This window comes from Notolabrus celidotus, chromosome 8 (assembly GCF_009762535.1).
Source record: "Notolabrus celidotus isolate fNotCel1 chromosome 8, fNotCel1.pri, whole genome shotgun sequence".
Taxonomy (NCBI): domain Eukaryota; kingdom Metazoa; phylum Chordata; class Actinopteri; order Labriformes; family Labridae; genus Notolabrus; species Notolabrus celidotus.
Genome location: NC_048279.1, coordinates 33,253,570 through 33,270,865, shown reverse-complemented (window position 1 = coordinate 33,270,865; position 17,296 = coordinate 33,253,570). Strand labels below are relative to the sequence as shown.

The window sequence follows — 17,296 nt, the reverse complement described above, 5'->3', positions numbered from 1 at the left end:
CTGATACACAGAAACAGTCTCTGGGTTTCAGTCTGACACATCCTGGATACAGCTGTTATAAGAAATATCAACTTCACTAGAGAGCATGACACTTTCTTTGATTACTGTATGAAAATCGAAGACCCTGAACCCAACACAGCTGTTTTAATCAACTTAATCAAAAGGTTATTATTAAAAAAGTTGCCTGTCAACTTTCCATGAGCCCAGCTCAGGCGAACGAGGCTACTTCCTCTCACGATCTTGCAGCTCTTTCCTCACACAGAATCCATCACACTCAGAGCACGTCAGGGGGTTTTCATGTTGGAAAGAAAAGATTTGATTGATGGGAACTATGACCACATGGGGATTCCCTCTGTGGAGGTTGGACTGCCATGGCTGTTGTGGTGGAGGAAAGCCCTCAGTGATTGGAGAATGTTGATCATTTCCCATTGTAACATAAAGAGGAATAACTGTTAAGCACAGTATGGAATCTGAATGGATGTGTGGGTAATAATAGAGAGGTTTGGATCCATTTAAGAGACATATATATGCAGATTATGTAATGGGTACCTATAATCCTTTGTTAACTTTATTTCTTGTAGCATCAAGCCACTCTACTAAATATCTGTTTTCTGTCTAACTATAAGGGACTTGTATCCACAATGTTTTTCCCTTTTTTACTTTTTATATGTTTATCAAATTTTCCAATCATGAACTAATGAATATTGAATATATGAGTGTAAATGTAAAGCACTGTGCTTGAAGCAGGTCTTTTAGTCATTTAAAATGTAATTCCTGGGAAGTCACATTTTTCAAAAGGACTTGAAAGGGACAGCTTTTTCTTGACTTGGCTTCAGCTCTCTTGGGAAATCATGGGAACAACACTGCCAACAGTGCAAGATTTTGACTGCATATTAATACACTACACTGTGACTTTGACTTGCATTGCTGCTACAAAAGAACATGAGTTCCCCAAACAGCCTAATCTGAGATAAAAGTTAACCCTTTCCTCCTTTAATGTTCTCAACACTTCTGACTGCTGAAAACTCAGATGGTTCAGGATTAACCAAACCAGATCTTTAGGACATGGCGGCCTCTGAGTACAGTGGTCTGTAACTTGATTTTCAGAACCCCTGCAGGTTGGTTTCTGTCACTCCACCATGATTCTAACTCAAATGACGCACATTGTGTGACACAAACACAACGACCCTCAGGGGACTCTGCTGGACCATGATGACATATAAAACATCAATACATCAATCATCCTCAGAGTGACATTTTTATCATATCGCTGAGTGGAGGACTTGTGTTTGTGAGGATAAGGAGTGTTGGCTTTCTGAGCTTCTGATTTTTGAAGAGTGTTATGAAAGCATCACTTTAGGGTCAGACTTTACAAACATGCAGTCAAGCTCTGGAAGGACTGAGGTGTTTGAATGGACAAAATGAGCCTCCAGAATAAAAGCGCTTCTGTGAAATATTTGCTCAAATAAAAATAAAAATAAGAAAAGATAAAAAAAAGCAGGCATGCAATCTTTCACCCAATGCACCCACAATAATATGTGCTTCCAGCTGAGCGCTTTTATTGAGATGCCAAACACTTCAAAAGGTTCAAAGTGGGAACTAAAGTCTGATGGATATGCTGTCAGGACAGTTTCATTTCCCAAAAGGCTAATGAGTGATATATTCATACCGGATACATTCACACATTTGCAAAAAGGAGAAGGCAGTACATTTTTGTTTTTTATTGCACATTTGTTTTTATTAAAGCTGGGGTAGGTAGTCAGATTTAGATCCACTTTTTGTTATACTGGTTAAAATGAACTTTCTGTCCCGATGGCAATCAACACATAATGTGTTCTTAAAAAAGAGTGAAAAAAAGCTGCTATCTACCGCCGGAGTAAACCTGGGAAAACACCAACCAATCCCTGCCATCAGGAGCCAAATTATGAAACCAATCAAAACCCGTCCTGCCGTTCCGCCCGCCTCCTGCGAAGCGTACATTTCATGTTTGTCTGTGTTTTTAACTTTCACTATGAGAATGTTTTGAATCAGTTGCGAATCAGCAGCGCTCGTGCATGTCAGCGGTGGGAGTCGTTTTGGAGGAGCTCTGAGGGGAGGGGTTAGACAGAGGTCCAGAGATGATGCTACATTCAAATTCATGCTAGTTTTCCCTGACTACCTACCCCAGCTTTGATGTGCCACACCTCAGTCCCCTGCATGAAAGTCAAGTGTTCAGCCTCATGCACATTAAAACTCTGCAACAGCCCCGGAGTGAAGTTCCACCATCACAGCGTTGTGCTTACACACTGCCCCCCCCCTATACAGCGTAATGATGGTGTCACATTGAGTGAGTTCACATCCCAATTCAGCATTGCAGGAGTCCAAGAGTCATGGCTTGTAAACACACGGCAGGAGCGCCCACACACACCCACACACTCAGCCATGCATGTAGACAAAGTGCTGTTCCACCCTGCCAGCTCCAATGCTACACACCGTCGCCTCTGTTACTGACTCTGGTGGAGGGGTCAGAGGTGGAACGACTTTGCCCAACCAAAGATTACCAATGACAGCTGGTGACTGTCTCTGTTGAGAAGTTCAACCACTTAGTGATATGGAAATCTGGAAACAAGTCAAAATCAAATATTTGAATCCAGCTTGAGCTCACTTTAGTTAACAAAGGGCTTTAGAGTAAATACTGTATGTGATGTTATAGTTTTCCTCGACGAGCCTCTCTACTATCAGTTATAAAAATCACTGTGCTGTGCAGAAGAGGTTTCTTAAGAGGGCAGATATCATTACCGCACATCAATTTATCAGGATTACATTGCCTGCCTTCTCGGCTCATTTCTCTGTATCGGGTTAAAATGGGTTGATATCCGCTATAAAACATTATTCTTACATGCCAAGCCAGCCGGAAGCCAGTTAAGTGTGAAGAAACTCATTTGAATTACTCACAGAGGCTGACCACCCAAGCGCAAAGGGTTTAAATGGAATCCAGCAGCAAGCATGTGTTATATGGAGACTATATGTTGTGTCATCGAAGCCTGTGGTTAAATTAAAGGCCATATATGCTGGCGGTAAGATTAACTACTAAATCTGCACGTTATATCTGAAAAATGAATGATTCTGCTCTGTGTGCACGAGCCTGAAGGGCTTTAATAACATGCTCTAATATCACAGTCATGCTGATGCATAAAAAAATCCTTTCAGCACACGTTCCATTGTTAAATCTTAGCTTAAAAACTAAATTATAACATTTCACAATCAACTCTCCACTTTCTGTACAAAGGCTGTGTGCAGAAATGTGTCCCACAGCTCTTTTAAAGACAGCAGGAGGACGGAGGCCGTGCCTGCAGCTTCGAAAGCAAGGTCCATATCAGCCTCATTAGCAGAGAGTGGAGCGGGAAAAGAAAACGAGGAGAGAGAAAGTTGCAAGGAGAAGGGAAGGGAATTAGCAAAGATGGAGGACACGGTGAAAAAAAAGCCATCTAGGTGACATCAGTGATTGATTTGTTGCAGAAAGGTGTTCGTTTTTGTAAAGAAACCAGCAGCAGAAAGACAGGACAGATATCACAGCACTTTTCAAATCCGCTCAGAGGTCTGTTACTCTTTTTCTGTTATGAAAAAGAAAACAAATAAGATCTCATGTACCTGAGGGGAAAGGGTAAGGTCACACAGGAGCTATACTAGTATCTTCATATAGCCATATATCCTCCAGGGCTCTGCTGCTAATCCTAATTAATCCTTTAGGATAATTCAGTTTTATCTCTATGTGACCGCACAGACAGAGCAGAGGGAATTGCCTCATACTGTACACTGCATTATACATTTTCACACTATCAATATGAGACATGACACTTTTTTACAATTAATGCATATTTTTCGTGAGTGTGGCTGTAATTAAGACTACATTTTATACATCACTGTTTACACCCACTCAAAGTTTATAGTACGAGTCTGTCTAATGAGTTTTAAAAATATAAATCTGAAACATACAGGGCGCTGATATTTTTACTTCTTCTTGGATGGATTCAAAACTGGATATTTGTGTGGAGTACAAACTACACAAAGCAGGGGGATACACTATGAAGCAGGATTTTTAGTCCTCGGGGTAAGTTTGTAAACCAATCAATTTGTTTGATTGTGAAGCTCTGATGAAGGAGGAGGAAGGCAGACTGACAGGATACTTTATGAATGATTTTACATGTGAAGAAGATGAATGAAAGTTCTTGATCGTGCTTTCCTGACATCATACTTTAACCAAGACTCAAATAAACAAACATCAGAGTCTTCAAGTTGTTGAACTTATTAGATGTTGTGCATCCTTGTAGCTCTAAATCTTGTTTTCAAATTCATCATTGGGGCTACAACTGAAATGCCTAAAACTGTCATACAAGAATAAACTAGAGCAACAAATCAGCTTCACAAAGCAGGATTTGTAGTGATCGAGGCAATTTCAGGGTTAACTTCAGACTTTTAGTACCTATAGGGAGGTTCCCTTCTTACCAGGGTCACTAAGGTAACTTATGCTGATTACCTGACCTGCTCTGTAGAAGGTTATGGTCAGGATAAAACTCTGCCTACCGACCAATCACTTTGTTTGATTGTTGAGCTCCAAGAGCTGACTGTGAGGGGAGAGGGAAGACAGATTGCCTGACCGGACATTTTACCGACGTGAACGATTTTACGCTTAAAAATATGAAGTGTGCTTCCCCGACATCATACTTTAACTGAGACTGAAATAAGCAAACATCAGAGTCTCCAAGTTGTTGTACTCATTAGATGTTGTGCATCCTTGTAGCTCTGAAACCTGTTTTCATATTCATCATTGGGGCTGCAACTGAAATGCCTAAAACTGTGATACAAGAATAAATCAGAGCAACAAATCAGCTTCAGGGAATAAAAAGAGTTATTATAGTCAGATGTATCGTGCACTAATGATGGGAAAGTGATAAAAAAAAGTCTTAATTTGAGCATTGACTCCTAACATTTCTTCTAATCTGCCATTAATCTTTCATTTTGCAAACACAGCTGTGTTGATTTTAGGCCTCAAGGAGGAGCTGCTAGCTGATAGGTCCATGGTTCAGTTTTGACCATGTCATTGCTGCTAAGGTTCCCTTGAGCCAAAGCAGTCACCCTCTGAATGGTCTGTTGGCACTGAGCAGGTTATTCAAATAATGCCATTGCAGATACACTGAATACATAAAGGTTTTCAGATGGAGTCACTGAGCTTACTGTGAAGTAATCGCTGTTACCTCAATATGTGCACCAAAAAAAAGCAGGAACACCTGTCTTGAAATGTTGAGTTTTACTGCTAATTAGCAGTCAGTGTTTCCAGACTATTTGCTCCAAAAAACAAGTGTTGCAGCTTTAACTCTGTCTGTTTGCAAAGAGAATGGAGCTCTGACAAGCAAGTAACAGAGAGGAATGCAGTTTTTAGGGTTGATTGACAGCAGTGTGACTCTTCTGTAGACTGACTCACTGTTTATGTGCGTCCTCTCCCAATGCTCTGCAGGATATACGCTCTTATTAAACAAAGCTGCTTCTGTTGATGCACAGAAGTTTGCCTTCTTACAGAATGTTTGCATGTGCGTCCACGGTGTGTGTGCACAAGGCTCGGCTGCAGGCTGCACTGTCTTGCGAGATGTGGGTGTCAGTAGCACTGATTAAGACTACTTGTGCATGTATGCTTAAGCATGCATGCTTTGTTTGTTAGCAGCCTTGATCATGATATTTTGTTCTGGCACTTCAGTTTTCCTTGCTTTGTTGTGCGTTTGTCTCAGCATCTTCTTTCTCTGATGATGCTTTCCTACCCCCAAACACTCATATTTATATTTACAGTATAAATGAATGTAACTGAAGCTGACTCCTAAAGTCCCACCCGACACACGCTCCCTCCTTCTCTCTCTCTCTTTTGCCACACACAAGCAAACACTGAATCACACTCCCCGGTTTCCCCTCTGGCTGCCTGATTGAGGTTTCCTTGCCTCGCCCTCAAGATTTACTGTAAACGTCAAAGGGTGGAGGGAGTAAAGACAGGGAGAGAAATTTAGAATTGAAGGATGGAAAAGCCTGGCGGGATAAGAAAGAGTGGTGGAGTTAAAGAAGAGAGGGTAAAGGTGAAAGGAAACATAACAGAGGATGAAAAGGGTTGGAAGGAGGAGGGGGACTGACTTGAGAAAAGGGTGCTAAATAAGGGCCTGAATGGACATAAAGAGGGAGAAACTGCAGGGCCACAGAGGACAGAAACATCTCCCATTAAACGGAGATTACAGCTTCTGTGGGCCGAGAGTGCAGTGAGACTTTACAACCTCTGCCTTCAGCCGCTGATGATATAACACCCAGTTTTAAAGATCAATTTGTCACTTTTCATCTCCTCCTACACCTCATTCTCCCTCTTTCTCCTCCTCCACCTCCTCCTCCTCCTCCACCAAGGCCAGACATGCCAGAGGAAGAAGATGGAGGAGAGGGAAAGAGAAGAAGAGCTGGGGACACAATTCCACAGAGAGAAGGAGGTGAGAAAGTCTTCCTGTATTTACGAGCACTTCGAATGATGTCATGCCCCATAAATCACCCCCTCTCACCTTGCATGGTTTCCAGTTCTTGCAATAGGTTGCACCTCTGACCCTTCCTCGCTGAGCTCAACAGACAGGCATTAAAATGTAGGAATATGATTTGTCTGTGTGCAGCGACGCTTAAAATTTGCATGACCAGTGGTGAACAAGCTGAAAGAATACAGAAAACAACCAGATGGTCTGTTCTAATATGCCAGTGAAGAATGTATCCCCCAGATGAGCCGTCTTCCAGGGGTCCCTGACATGATTTCTTTATGTCAATGACTTGCATATTAAAGCCTGAAAGGATCATGGGTGATGGAGATGTACGCGCTCTGGGTGACAAGCAACACGACCTCGCTCCTCACTGTAAAAAACACACAGAATACAAATCACAGCCTTCATGGGAGCAGATGGAGTGTGAGTTTCTTCACAGAGAGAGGAGTGAGATAATAGCCCACAGCTAATCCACTGCACACTGAAAACTCATTACTCTTTAAGAAGAAACGGAAAAACTCGCTCCCCAAGACGGAAAGAAATACTCAGCTGAAGGTGAAGACCTTGGCACAAACTGCCTGCTTCTCCTCATGTGTGAAATGTCTTTTTTATTCAGACGCTTTTAACTCGTCGTCTTTGTTGACGAGGAGCTTTGTGCGAGTCCGGTGGTGGGCAGACGTAGCTCTTCAGGACTCCCACTAACACACCCACCGGCAGTAAAAACAGGCACTCACACGCATGTAAATACATGATGAGCTACTCTACCTGACACAAACAAACACAGAGAACACAGCCACAGAGCCCAGCAGCCTTAAAGCAACATACCAGTGTTTGATGGAGTTCTGACTCCTGTGCTACACATCATCCAAACATTGGTGCTTTTTTAAATACAGGGTTCACAATTTTAACCATGTTTGGTTACCAATGCTCGTCTTTAATCTTAATAATATAAAAAACGAGCGCAGACTCTTGAATCTTACTTTTGCTCCTAAATCATGTGATGTCAGGTTGCTTCATGGCTTCCTCTCTTTGGTGCAAATAGACTTGAAATGACAAAAGGCAACCAAGACTTGATGGTTTAAAGAACTTAATCTAGGATCAAGCTTGATAAGTGTCAATTTGCAATTGGTAAATAATATTGTCAAGCATTTCAGAGCTTAATAATAAGGTACTTAATAAACAATGCTTCCAAATTGTATGATGATCAGTTATGTTGACTGATTCTGATGTAAATAAGTATTGATGTTTTGTATATAAAGCGAATCCCTCATGGAGATGACCCTTCATCAATTATTCCTCTGGTCTCAAAGACCCTGGAGCGCTCAATGGTCAGGCTCCAGTCTACATTAAGGAGCTGCTGAAGCCATATAACTCCGGCAGGACTCTGAGGTCCTCTGATCAAGGTTTATTGGTTGTGCCTTGTACCAGGTTAAAAAATAAATGGGACTCAGTTTTCCAGGTTGGTGTTCCTAAACTCTGGAACAGTCTCCCTCTGGAACTGAGAACTGTTGACACTGTTGACAGGTTCAAAAAGCAGTTGAAGACCTCTCTGTTTAGACTTGCCGTTGTTTAATCTGTCTGTTTTTATGTCATGTTTTTGTATTTAATTGAAATCTCTGTTTTGCCTTTTAACGTTTTTCTTTTGTTGTTGTTGTAAAGCACCTTGTGACCTCTGTTCTTGAGAGGTGCTTTATAAATAAATCTTACTTACTTGACACCCTGACTGCATGAATCACGTGTTCTGCACAATGGGACAAACATTATGTGCAGATTTTACTGTAAGATGACTATGGTTTGGTTTAGACGACAAAACTAAAAGATAAAGTGTTGTAAATGATTGTGTTTTGAGGAAGAATAACATTCCTGTTGTTCTCGTAGAATTAAAAGACTAATGTAGGTGACGCTACGTATGCAAAGTTAATGACATGGTGTTATGCTTTTTCATCTTTTACAAACAAAAAAACTAAATGCTAGAAAAGTTTCATAATGTGAGTTGAATGTGTGTTAGAGTAATTCCAGGATAAGACCAAAGACTGCTCTGAGCGGCTTGTTTGAAAAGTCACTCAAGAACCAAAAGAGGGACATTAGAAGTGCTCAATTTGTGAAATCGAAAATTGCTGAATCTCCTTCAAATGGCATATAATACATTTAAAATGTACCAGGCAGAAATGTCTTGCTCTGTTCTTTGTTGCTTGGGTCCAAAATGGCCATATACTTTATGATTTGTCATTTCAAATACAGGAAGACAACTTTGTAGCATGGCATCAGTGGAGGAGGCTCCCAGAGTCCTGGGGCTTAAAGAGACAGTAGCTGAGGCTTTACTTTAAAGACTGTACTCTAAGTGATTCAAACTCTGGTCTCTTGGATGAATTGTTTGTCACATTCATCACCCCTGAGTTCTAGCCTAAACGACTTATTAACCTTATTGTCTCATTTGACTTCCACCTTTTTAGTAGTCACTCTCAGGCTACTGTTTAAGTTCTACTGTGCTTGGGGACCATATTCTGAAGAAACCAACAACAGCAGACCAGGGCTGCAAACATTTACTCTCAGAGCCCCACTTCAGACAAATCACCTTCACTGCTTCTCTGCTGTGTGAAAACCATCGAGGCCCTTTCACCTTCACTGCACCATCTGCATATTCATACATGATAACAGGTTCACACTCCTTCAAAATTCATTACTCTGTTATGATAATCTCATGTCCGGGGAGCCTTTGCCTCTGCAGCACAAGCAATTAGAAAGTCATTCACATGCCTACGAGTGGGAATGAAATTATTGAAGATTAGATTCAGCTTTGATTATCTTTTCTCCTCTTCAGGTAGAAAATGTGTACTCAGCACGTGGAGATAAGAGTCGCTGCAGCGTCCAGTCAGATGCACCATCACAGGCTGATTAATGGGAAGACTGAGCCACAGCAGAGACCTGCTCTAACACCTCTTTGTAAGCAGGTGGCACACACTGGAACGTGAAATGCCCCCCTGGCCAGAACGGTTCAGTCCACCTTATACAACATAAACCTGTAGCAGTAAGCTGTTCTGCTCAGTGCGCCTCAGGGACCAAATGTGCAGCAGATGTGCAGGGAAACGCTCAAAAACACCAAAGAGTGTGGAGGGGGAGGGATTTGAGGAGTCATATGAAAGATGTATATCCAGGAGTCTGAAGTTTGGAGAAAAAGCAGAGCACATCAAGCTCACACACACACTCACACACACATAGTGAGCTCAAATCACACTAAAACAGTAGAAATAAAGCTTGCTCTTACCTCCCAACGCTTGTTTCATAACGAAATTCATGATGATGGCTTTTAATTCCCTGCCTTCTTTGTCTCAGCGATGTTACATTCAATAGACACGGAAAAGTAGAAGTCCTTTGTTGCCAGATCTGAAAATGAAAATGACAAAAAAACTTACTTATTCTCGAAAATCCATAATTATCCTGAAAAGTATCAACAAGACAGCAAAGGTAGTGCCTTTGCTTTGCAGGAGCACTGATCAGGACTTTAGAAAGCCATTACAGGGTAAGGAGGTCACGACGGATTCATTCTAGAGCAGGCTACTACAGACACGCGACCCATCAATTATTTAAAGGATTTGCAGAAATTATTTCTACGTGGCTGAATTTAGCTTCAGTCACAGCATGCATGGAGCCAAACAGACACAAAGAATCAGGTTTTTTTCGAGCTGGGCATGTCTCTCCAATGCACCGACTGAAGGACACCAAGGTCAATGGTTCAAACACAACCTGTGCACAACAGAGGTCACAGAAAAGACGCCTTGAAATTTAAAATCTACACACCAAATCAGCAGCTTTGGCTCAAAATGTCCATGCAAAATGTGGCAATTTGTTTCAAGAATCTCGGAGTGTGTGTGTGTGTGTGTTTGGTACTGGGAGTACCTGTCACGACAATGAGGATTAACCTGTATGAGGCAGAGCGAGTTTGCCGAAAGTGCACGGTGCGAGGCAGGACGGTGTGTTGACATGCATGTGGACCAAACCCCAAGCTGTGTTATTTTCTAGATCATGTGGTGAAACTTTCCATCCTTCCATTGGAGGGACAGTGAACACATCAGCCATCCCACTCCGGCACAGGGAAAGCCTCTCGTATATACAGTGCGTTAATTAGGCAACAATACAGGCTGATACATGCATCGTAACAGCAACACATGCACTACATATGTTCCAGGATCGATATGTGTGTGCATGCAAAGATAGACACAGAGATCATGCACATGCACTTCCTTGTTTTCAGCACCACCTCGAGTGGATAGCTCCCCCCATCAGAACCCGTGAATCGCACTGAAGCAGCAGCATCATGCATCCATTTACCTCCGTCCGGCGACAGGCTGGAATCCTCCTCACACACTTTACACAGCGAACAGGAAGCAGAGAGCACAGCTTCTTCAGATGAAGCACAAGCCCAACAACCAAGTTCTCCAACAGCAGAGCTTATCTAACTGCTCGTCCCTTGCATCTCCGGCTCCCGGGGCTGGAAGGAAAAAAGAGGGGACGTCCTTGGTGGTGGTTGTGGTGGTGGTTGTGGTGGTGGTGGTGGTGCTGGTACTGCTTCGTCTTCCTGCACACACTCTCTCTTACACACTCACACGTAGAGAGGAAGAGGAGGAGTAGAGGGTGGTGGTTTACGGAGGGTGAATCTGTTGTCGTTCACACCGCGATGGGAAGGAGCGACTGGCTTGCATGGAGAGGATGGAGGGAGAGAAACGTCCCACAAACGTCCTCCTGACCGAGAGAGAGAGAGAGAGAGAGAGAGAGAGAGAGAGAGAGAGAGAGAGAGAGAGAGAGAGAGAGAGAGAGAGAGAGAGAGAGAGAGAGAGATCAATTATTCAGCCCTGACGCTCACCCCGCCCCCCTTCCATGCAGGGGACTCTCTTAAAACGGTAGAGCAGGATATAACAGGGATGTGATGGGGTAAATATGATGTACCTGGATGTCTTATACACCGCCTTGTTTAACGTGTCACACGTCCACTTTGCAGGCAGGAGATGGAGGTGATGTGAGGAATCACAATGTGTTGCTCAGGGGAGCCTGTGATGTTGCTATGAGAAATTCCAGAGCTTCCTCTTTCTTCCTCCACATGGTTCTGTGTTATACTGTTTGTGATGATGTTCTCCTTCACATGAAGACATCAGGGTTGCAGAAAGGCATTGTTAGTGTCAAGGGCAAAACAACACCGGCTTGGTCTGTTCTTGTCCAAGGTCACATCAGAGAGTGGGGGCTCAGGTAGCTCCAATGTGGCATGTATGTGGAATTATTAACACTGCTACACACAGGGGTGATATATGGCATAGAGGTGTCTTGTAATGGCATGCATTTTTCTGGGTAGATCATGCAACTGCTTGTTAAGACCCATATTTATGGTTGAAGGAAGTTTTGCAGCTCAGTGCAGTTTGCTCATGTTTTGTGTCTGACCTGTCAGCATCTCCATTCTCTGCTGTGCAGGACTGTGTTGTGCCAAATGCTCAATATTTCCATACTTTTCAATAATGCATGTTTTTGATCGATGCAATCCTGATGTCTTATGTTCAGTAGTATCAGAAAACACAGTAGAGAAACTCTCATGTTTTCAACCAATAGCTGCCGTGTGGAGGAAGAAGGAGAGTGAGAGAGTAGTGGAGGTCATCGACATAGAGATGAAGCAAAGAAAGAAAAAAACAGTGAAGGAATGGAAGAGCTGGAAGTGAACAATTAGAAGTTTTTTTCTGATGACCAGAGGCAAGGTGAAACTCAGTTTACATGATGTGAAATGCAAAAGAGTTCATTTGGAGTGCAGGTTTTTGGACCTTCATCTTGGAAACTGGGATTGAAGTCTGATGCTGCATCCTAACTCACAAAGGTAACTAACACACAAGTTGTTGATGGATTAAACCTAAAACTGCCTTTTCTTAAAACTAACTGCAACATAATTTTGCAGGAAGTAAAAGTCTCTGTGGTTGAATGAGTTCAAGGACTTGTTTGTTTTGTTAAAGGGTGAGATGTTGCATACTTGCCCCGGTACATCACTGCAATGAAACATGAATTAAAGAAAGAAGCCACAATTCTGTATCTTAGCCTGAAGTTAGAAGAAGTCAGGCTTAGCATTGCTATATCTTGTTCTCATATTGTCTTTAATGGAATACAATCAAAGCTGACAGTCTGACTTGGCTTGGCTAATCTGTTTTTTATCAACGTTTTACTGTGTTGCAACTTATGTTTTGGAATTCTGGTTATGAAATCCTTCTCTTACTCATTGTTCAGAGTCAAAGTTTGATTTTAACCAGCAGTTGTCCTTATCTGGTTTTACCAATGAATTTCTGTTCATTGGTCAAAGGAAATGCTGCAAGGCAAAGAGTAGCAACAACAGTTAAAGGTCTCTGCTGGAGAAACTGACTCACCTTTGGCTTTGAGGGTTTGAACAAAAAGTCTGCAGGACAAATCGCTAAGTCCAACAAAGCATGCTTGCAAACCCTTCAACACTGCTGGATCACTCTTTAACCCTCACAAGTGAGCAAATATATTTACAAATGGTGGCGGTGGATTATTGATATGATATTTAACAAAGACAACAAAATGTAGGACTGTGGGAATTTTTTTTTATACTATTTGAAATGTACATATTGGTTTCAACCATCAATGACATGTTTTTACTATATTATTATTATTATTTATTTGTATGTTTTTTTTAACTATGTCTATTATAATATAATCAAATCCTTCATGGTGGACAAAACTAAACAGAAAGTCTTAGAAGGACAACATAATAGAAACTGTTAACATATACATACAGAAACACAGGGCTCTACCCTGAGTTTGTTCTTAAAGGCTGTTGATACATTGAGCAGTCTTAATCTAAGCAGTCTAACAATGAAAGGCAGACCGCCACCTCAACACGTAGGTTATTCCTGGGGAATAGGGATGAGGGATGGTGTGTGAGCTGACTACCAATGTTGAATGAGTACCTTTCTACCCAACATGACTCTGTGTAGACTGACAACCCTGTCTTTGAAGGTGGATGCAGAAGAAGAGTGCCTGACCAAAGACTCTCTGCATGCAGTAAGGGACTGGAAATCTTAAGGAAGTAAATCTTGCAAGATATGGTGCAAAGATGTTGCTTTTTGAAGAGTGAATGAAACAAAGTGACTGGATTGACTACCAGACAGTTAAATAAGTTATCTCTGCAGGCTGTCACAATTTCAGTGTCAGATCATTGTTTTGGTTAAATTAAAGGTCAAACTGAATGGTTTAGGGATTTAAAGTTTATAATGATGCTACAAAACTTTCAAATCAAAAAGTAGAACATAACCATGACCAACAAACTGACCCTGAAACACTAAAGTTACACATAAGCCGTTTTTATTTTACTCTGGGGTTTTTACAGAGATATCTGTACCACAGCTTATCTTAGCTTATCTTGAATATTGGATGTCGACTACACACTGGGTGCAGGGTCGACTCCAAGGTAGAGCAACTCATCTTCTGTAATGCCGATTTTATTAAAGGTTCGAAGCAGCTTCTCTGACTTCCTCTGGATCTGGATTTGAGAGCTTGGAGAGGCAGACTCCTACACTCTTCTTTATAGACACATACTGTACATGCTGTATGATATACTTCTCCATTTGTTGCAACACTCACATGAAGACAAAAGACAGTTTCATGATTGGTACATGAAAATTAATAAAAAAAACTAACATCTGATGTACAAAATTAGATTTTTGGTATCATGAAGGTGAATGAAAAAATGATTTATGAATGTTTTTTGGAGTTTAAACAGAATATCAAAACATGGATGCATCTAGCAAGAAGGAGTGTTGCTCAGGTATGATTGTATGAGCTTGTTTCAGTCCTTATTTGAGACCCTTTGTTCTCATTGCATGACTTTTTTTATTAAACTATCCTATCTGGATCTCTTGTAGGAGGATTTAACCTGTAACGTTGAGCTTGTCTGTGACACCAAACATAATACAGAATTAAACTTTATCCTGATTCATAATTTGTTCTGCAAATTTATGCAAAGCTGTGACACTAAAATTTCTCATCTTCCCCCCTCTGAGCTGTGTCTCATTTATCCTCCCATTCAGCTTTTGCCAGTGTTCTTTGGTTAAATGATTCCTCTGTAAAATCATGCCAGCTTCGGGGAGCCGTTCACTGTTCACTATTTTAACTTGACATGTTGGAATTAGGCTCCATGTGGAGAATTTGAATCCCTGCTCTCTCTTGAACTCACCCTGTTCACTTCATGTGAGGAACATTGGGAACAAAAGGTTGCTGAACTCTGGAAAATAGCCTTCCTCAAATACTCCAGCGAGGTATTTCTGCTGTTCTGTAGCTCCCACTGAGATACACACGAGTCATATGAATTAACTGCAATTACACACATATATGAAGCTTGAGTTAAGCAGCTGAACTGACTGAAATTAACCGTAAAAGTCAAGCACAAAGAGCAAAAGATTGACCTGAATAGAGCTATTGTACAATGTTCGAAGTGGAACAGAGAATTATACAGAAAAAAATCTTGTTTTTATTTAGTTTGCTTGATTTTTCTTAGGGACAAAATGCAAATAATGTAATGTCAGAAGGAGAAGACATGCCTTTTATAAGATGAAGCTACTGGCTTATTTTGATAAATCAAAGAGCAACATCTATCTATTATTTTTGCAGCCTCAGAAAAAACCCCAACATGAATGGATCTTGTGATAGGAGCTGTGACTCACATGCTCCCATAAATCCCCTTAAACTGTTCCGAAATGTATGCATGCCTCTGAAGGTGCTCACCATTCATTTCTATTAGCCTAGCTTGTCAAACTGCAGTATTGCTGATGCCACAGGTCTCCTCCCAGGATGGCTATTGACCAAAGCAGAGAGGTCATTGTGTGTCCACCAGAGAGCCTCCATTCGTTCTCTCCATCAGCCTCTGAGATGACTATTGATCAGGAGCTGGGATCAATAGTAACTCACATTAAGTGATTTCTTTTGAAGCCATTACTGTCATTGCAATATTGCATGCCAATGAGATTTATCATTATTTTTATTTGATCATGTCTTCAGATCAATCTTAATGATCATGTTTCTGTAACTGTATGCATGGAGCGTGTACAGCATGACACTGTATGAACCTGCAGACCTGTAAGTGAAGCCAATATCGTACACCTGCGTTCTTTCTCATAACCAGCATTTGGTGAAATGCCAACGGCCAAAGTGTGCTTAAAACTGTGGTCTGCATACCAACCAGCCACATTGGCCTGTAGTCTTCTTACACACAGACTATGCTTTAGAGTGAACAGCCTCAGGTGTTAGTTGTCACTGCTGAGGTAACTAAATGAACCGCTTGTTCTGAACATTCAGATTTAAAACCAAAACATGCATTGATATAAATCTCTGCAATAAAAAACTGTTCTTTGAAATCCTAACAGAAGCTGCAGGTTCAAACTCTAGTGTTTGCCCTCATTTGAGTCCACCTGAGATGCTTCAAACCTCATATCCCTCAGAGGTCAGACAGATAAAAGAGCAACAAAATGAAAACCCCGCTTCACCCCAGGTGCACTTCAGATGCAATGACAGAGCACAAGAGCACATATACCATCATACACTCATCTCTCTGTCTCATATATACTCCTCTGGCATATAGGGGATGCAGGTCTCATTTAAAGGGCTGTTTTCTCCTCTACTTTTCAGTCTTTCCATATCCAAACACAACATACTTGATGGTTCACATTTGGCCGATGGTGCAGGAGGAGCAGTAATGCCTGCACTGACTTATTGACATAAGAAGATCCCATATGGCCTTCCACAGCCAAAGTGCTGGAGACGCCATCGACAGAATGAATTTATTCCTCCGTGTGGTTGTTGATCCGTGATCAGCCCACACATTTCCCCAGGGGATGAATTGTCTGACATAGAGGTAAGAGGATGAGGGCTAACGCTGGTTACTGTTGGTGTTTGTTTTACTGTTTTTTTTTGCCATTTTTTTCCCCCAAGAAGCGAAAGAATGAAATAAAGAATAATATTTTCTGACCATCAAGTACAGCAGTGTGTAGATGGCTCATATCATGATATGATGTACTAGGTTTCCTCCTAGAGCCATTACTGGATGATCAGATTTTTAAATACCCTTATCATCTGACAGACCTAATTTAAAAAGGGTGTCCATGTTGTGGTTTTTACCTTTATATTTTTTTATGCTCTCAGGTTGTTGATAAGGGTCTGAGAAATGGGTAACAGCCAAATTCCACCAGATTCATGTCTGGTCCTTCTCCAATCCGTCACGGCAATAGAGCTGATAGGTTTCTATTCTAGTCAATGAGTTAACTTCCACTGGATCCGCTCCGTTGTGTTCCAGGTGTGTCTCTGAACCGGCAGGTCAGAGCCCTCTGGATCAGAGACGCAAGACTTCTATGTTTGCAGGGTGCCGGAGCATGATGCATCAATCTCAACAGAGCAGATGGAGTGGGGCAGGAAGTCAGGTTTCACCAAAACAAAATGAAAACATCGGGTTAATTTTCAGAATAAAACACTCTGTGTTATCACCAGATCGTATTTCACTTAACTACAACAACAAACCAAAGTCATGATGAGCGGAGCCAGGCCTGGAGTCAACAGGTCAGAGGTTTTCAGAGGACCAGAAAGACAACATGGATGAGGAGAGGAGGAGGAGGAGAATCCTTGATTCAGTAACTACTGCGGGAAAACATCAGTTACATGACTCCAGCTGTCCGGCGGTCCTGCTCTGTGCTCCGTTCTGAAAACTCAGTCAGTGGGTGTTGACGGACTAG

General features: G+C 41.7%; 2 protein-coding genes across 3 annotated transcripts in view; one reads left to right on the top strand and one right to left on the bottom strand.

Annotated features, from left to right (window-relative positions):
• Positions 1-11,265, bottom strand: part of LOC117817030 (complexin-2-like) — a 71,611-nt gene extending 60,346 nt beyond the window's left edge. Inside the window, exons 1-2 of one of the 2 annotated variants that reach the window (XM_034689474.1) lie at positions 10,860-11,265; positions 9,796-9,914 (exon numbers count right to left, since the gene is read on the bottom strand). In XM_034689474.1, coding sequence (XP_034545365.1) covers positions 9,796-9,826 — 31 coding nt within the window. In that variant the 5' untranslated portion in view covers positions 9,827-9,914; positions 10,860-11,265. Of the gene's footprint in view, positions 1-9,795; positions 9,915-10,427; positions 10,800-10,859 lie in introns of those variants that run through there. The other variant, XM_034689475.1, reaches the window with a different exon arrangement.
• The window catches only part of LOC117817031 (leptin receptor overlapping transcript-like 1), a 762,389-nt gene that overhangs the window by 497,955 nt on the left and 247,138 nt on the right, over positions 1-17,296 (top strand). The gene's annotated exons all lie outside the window — the stretch shown is intronic.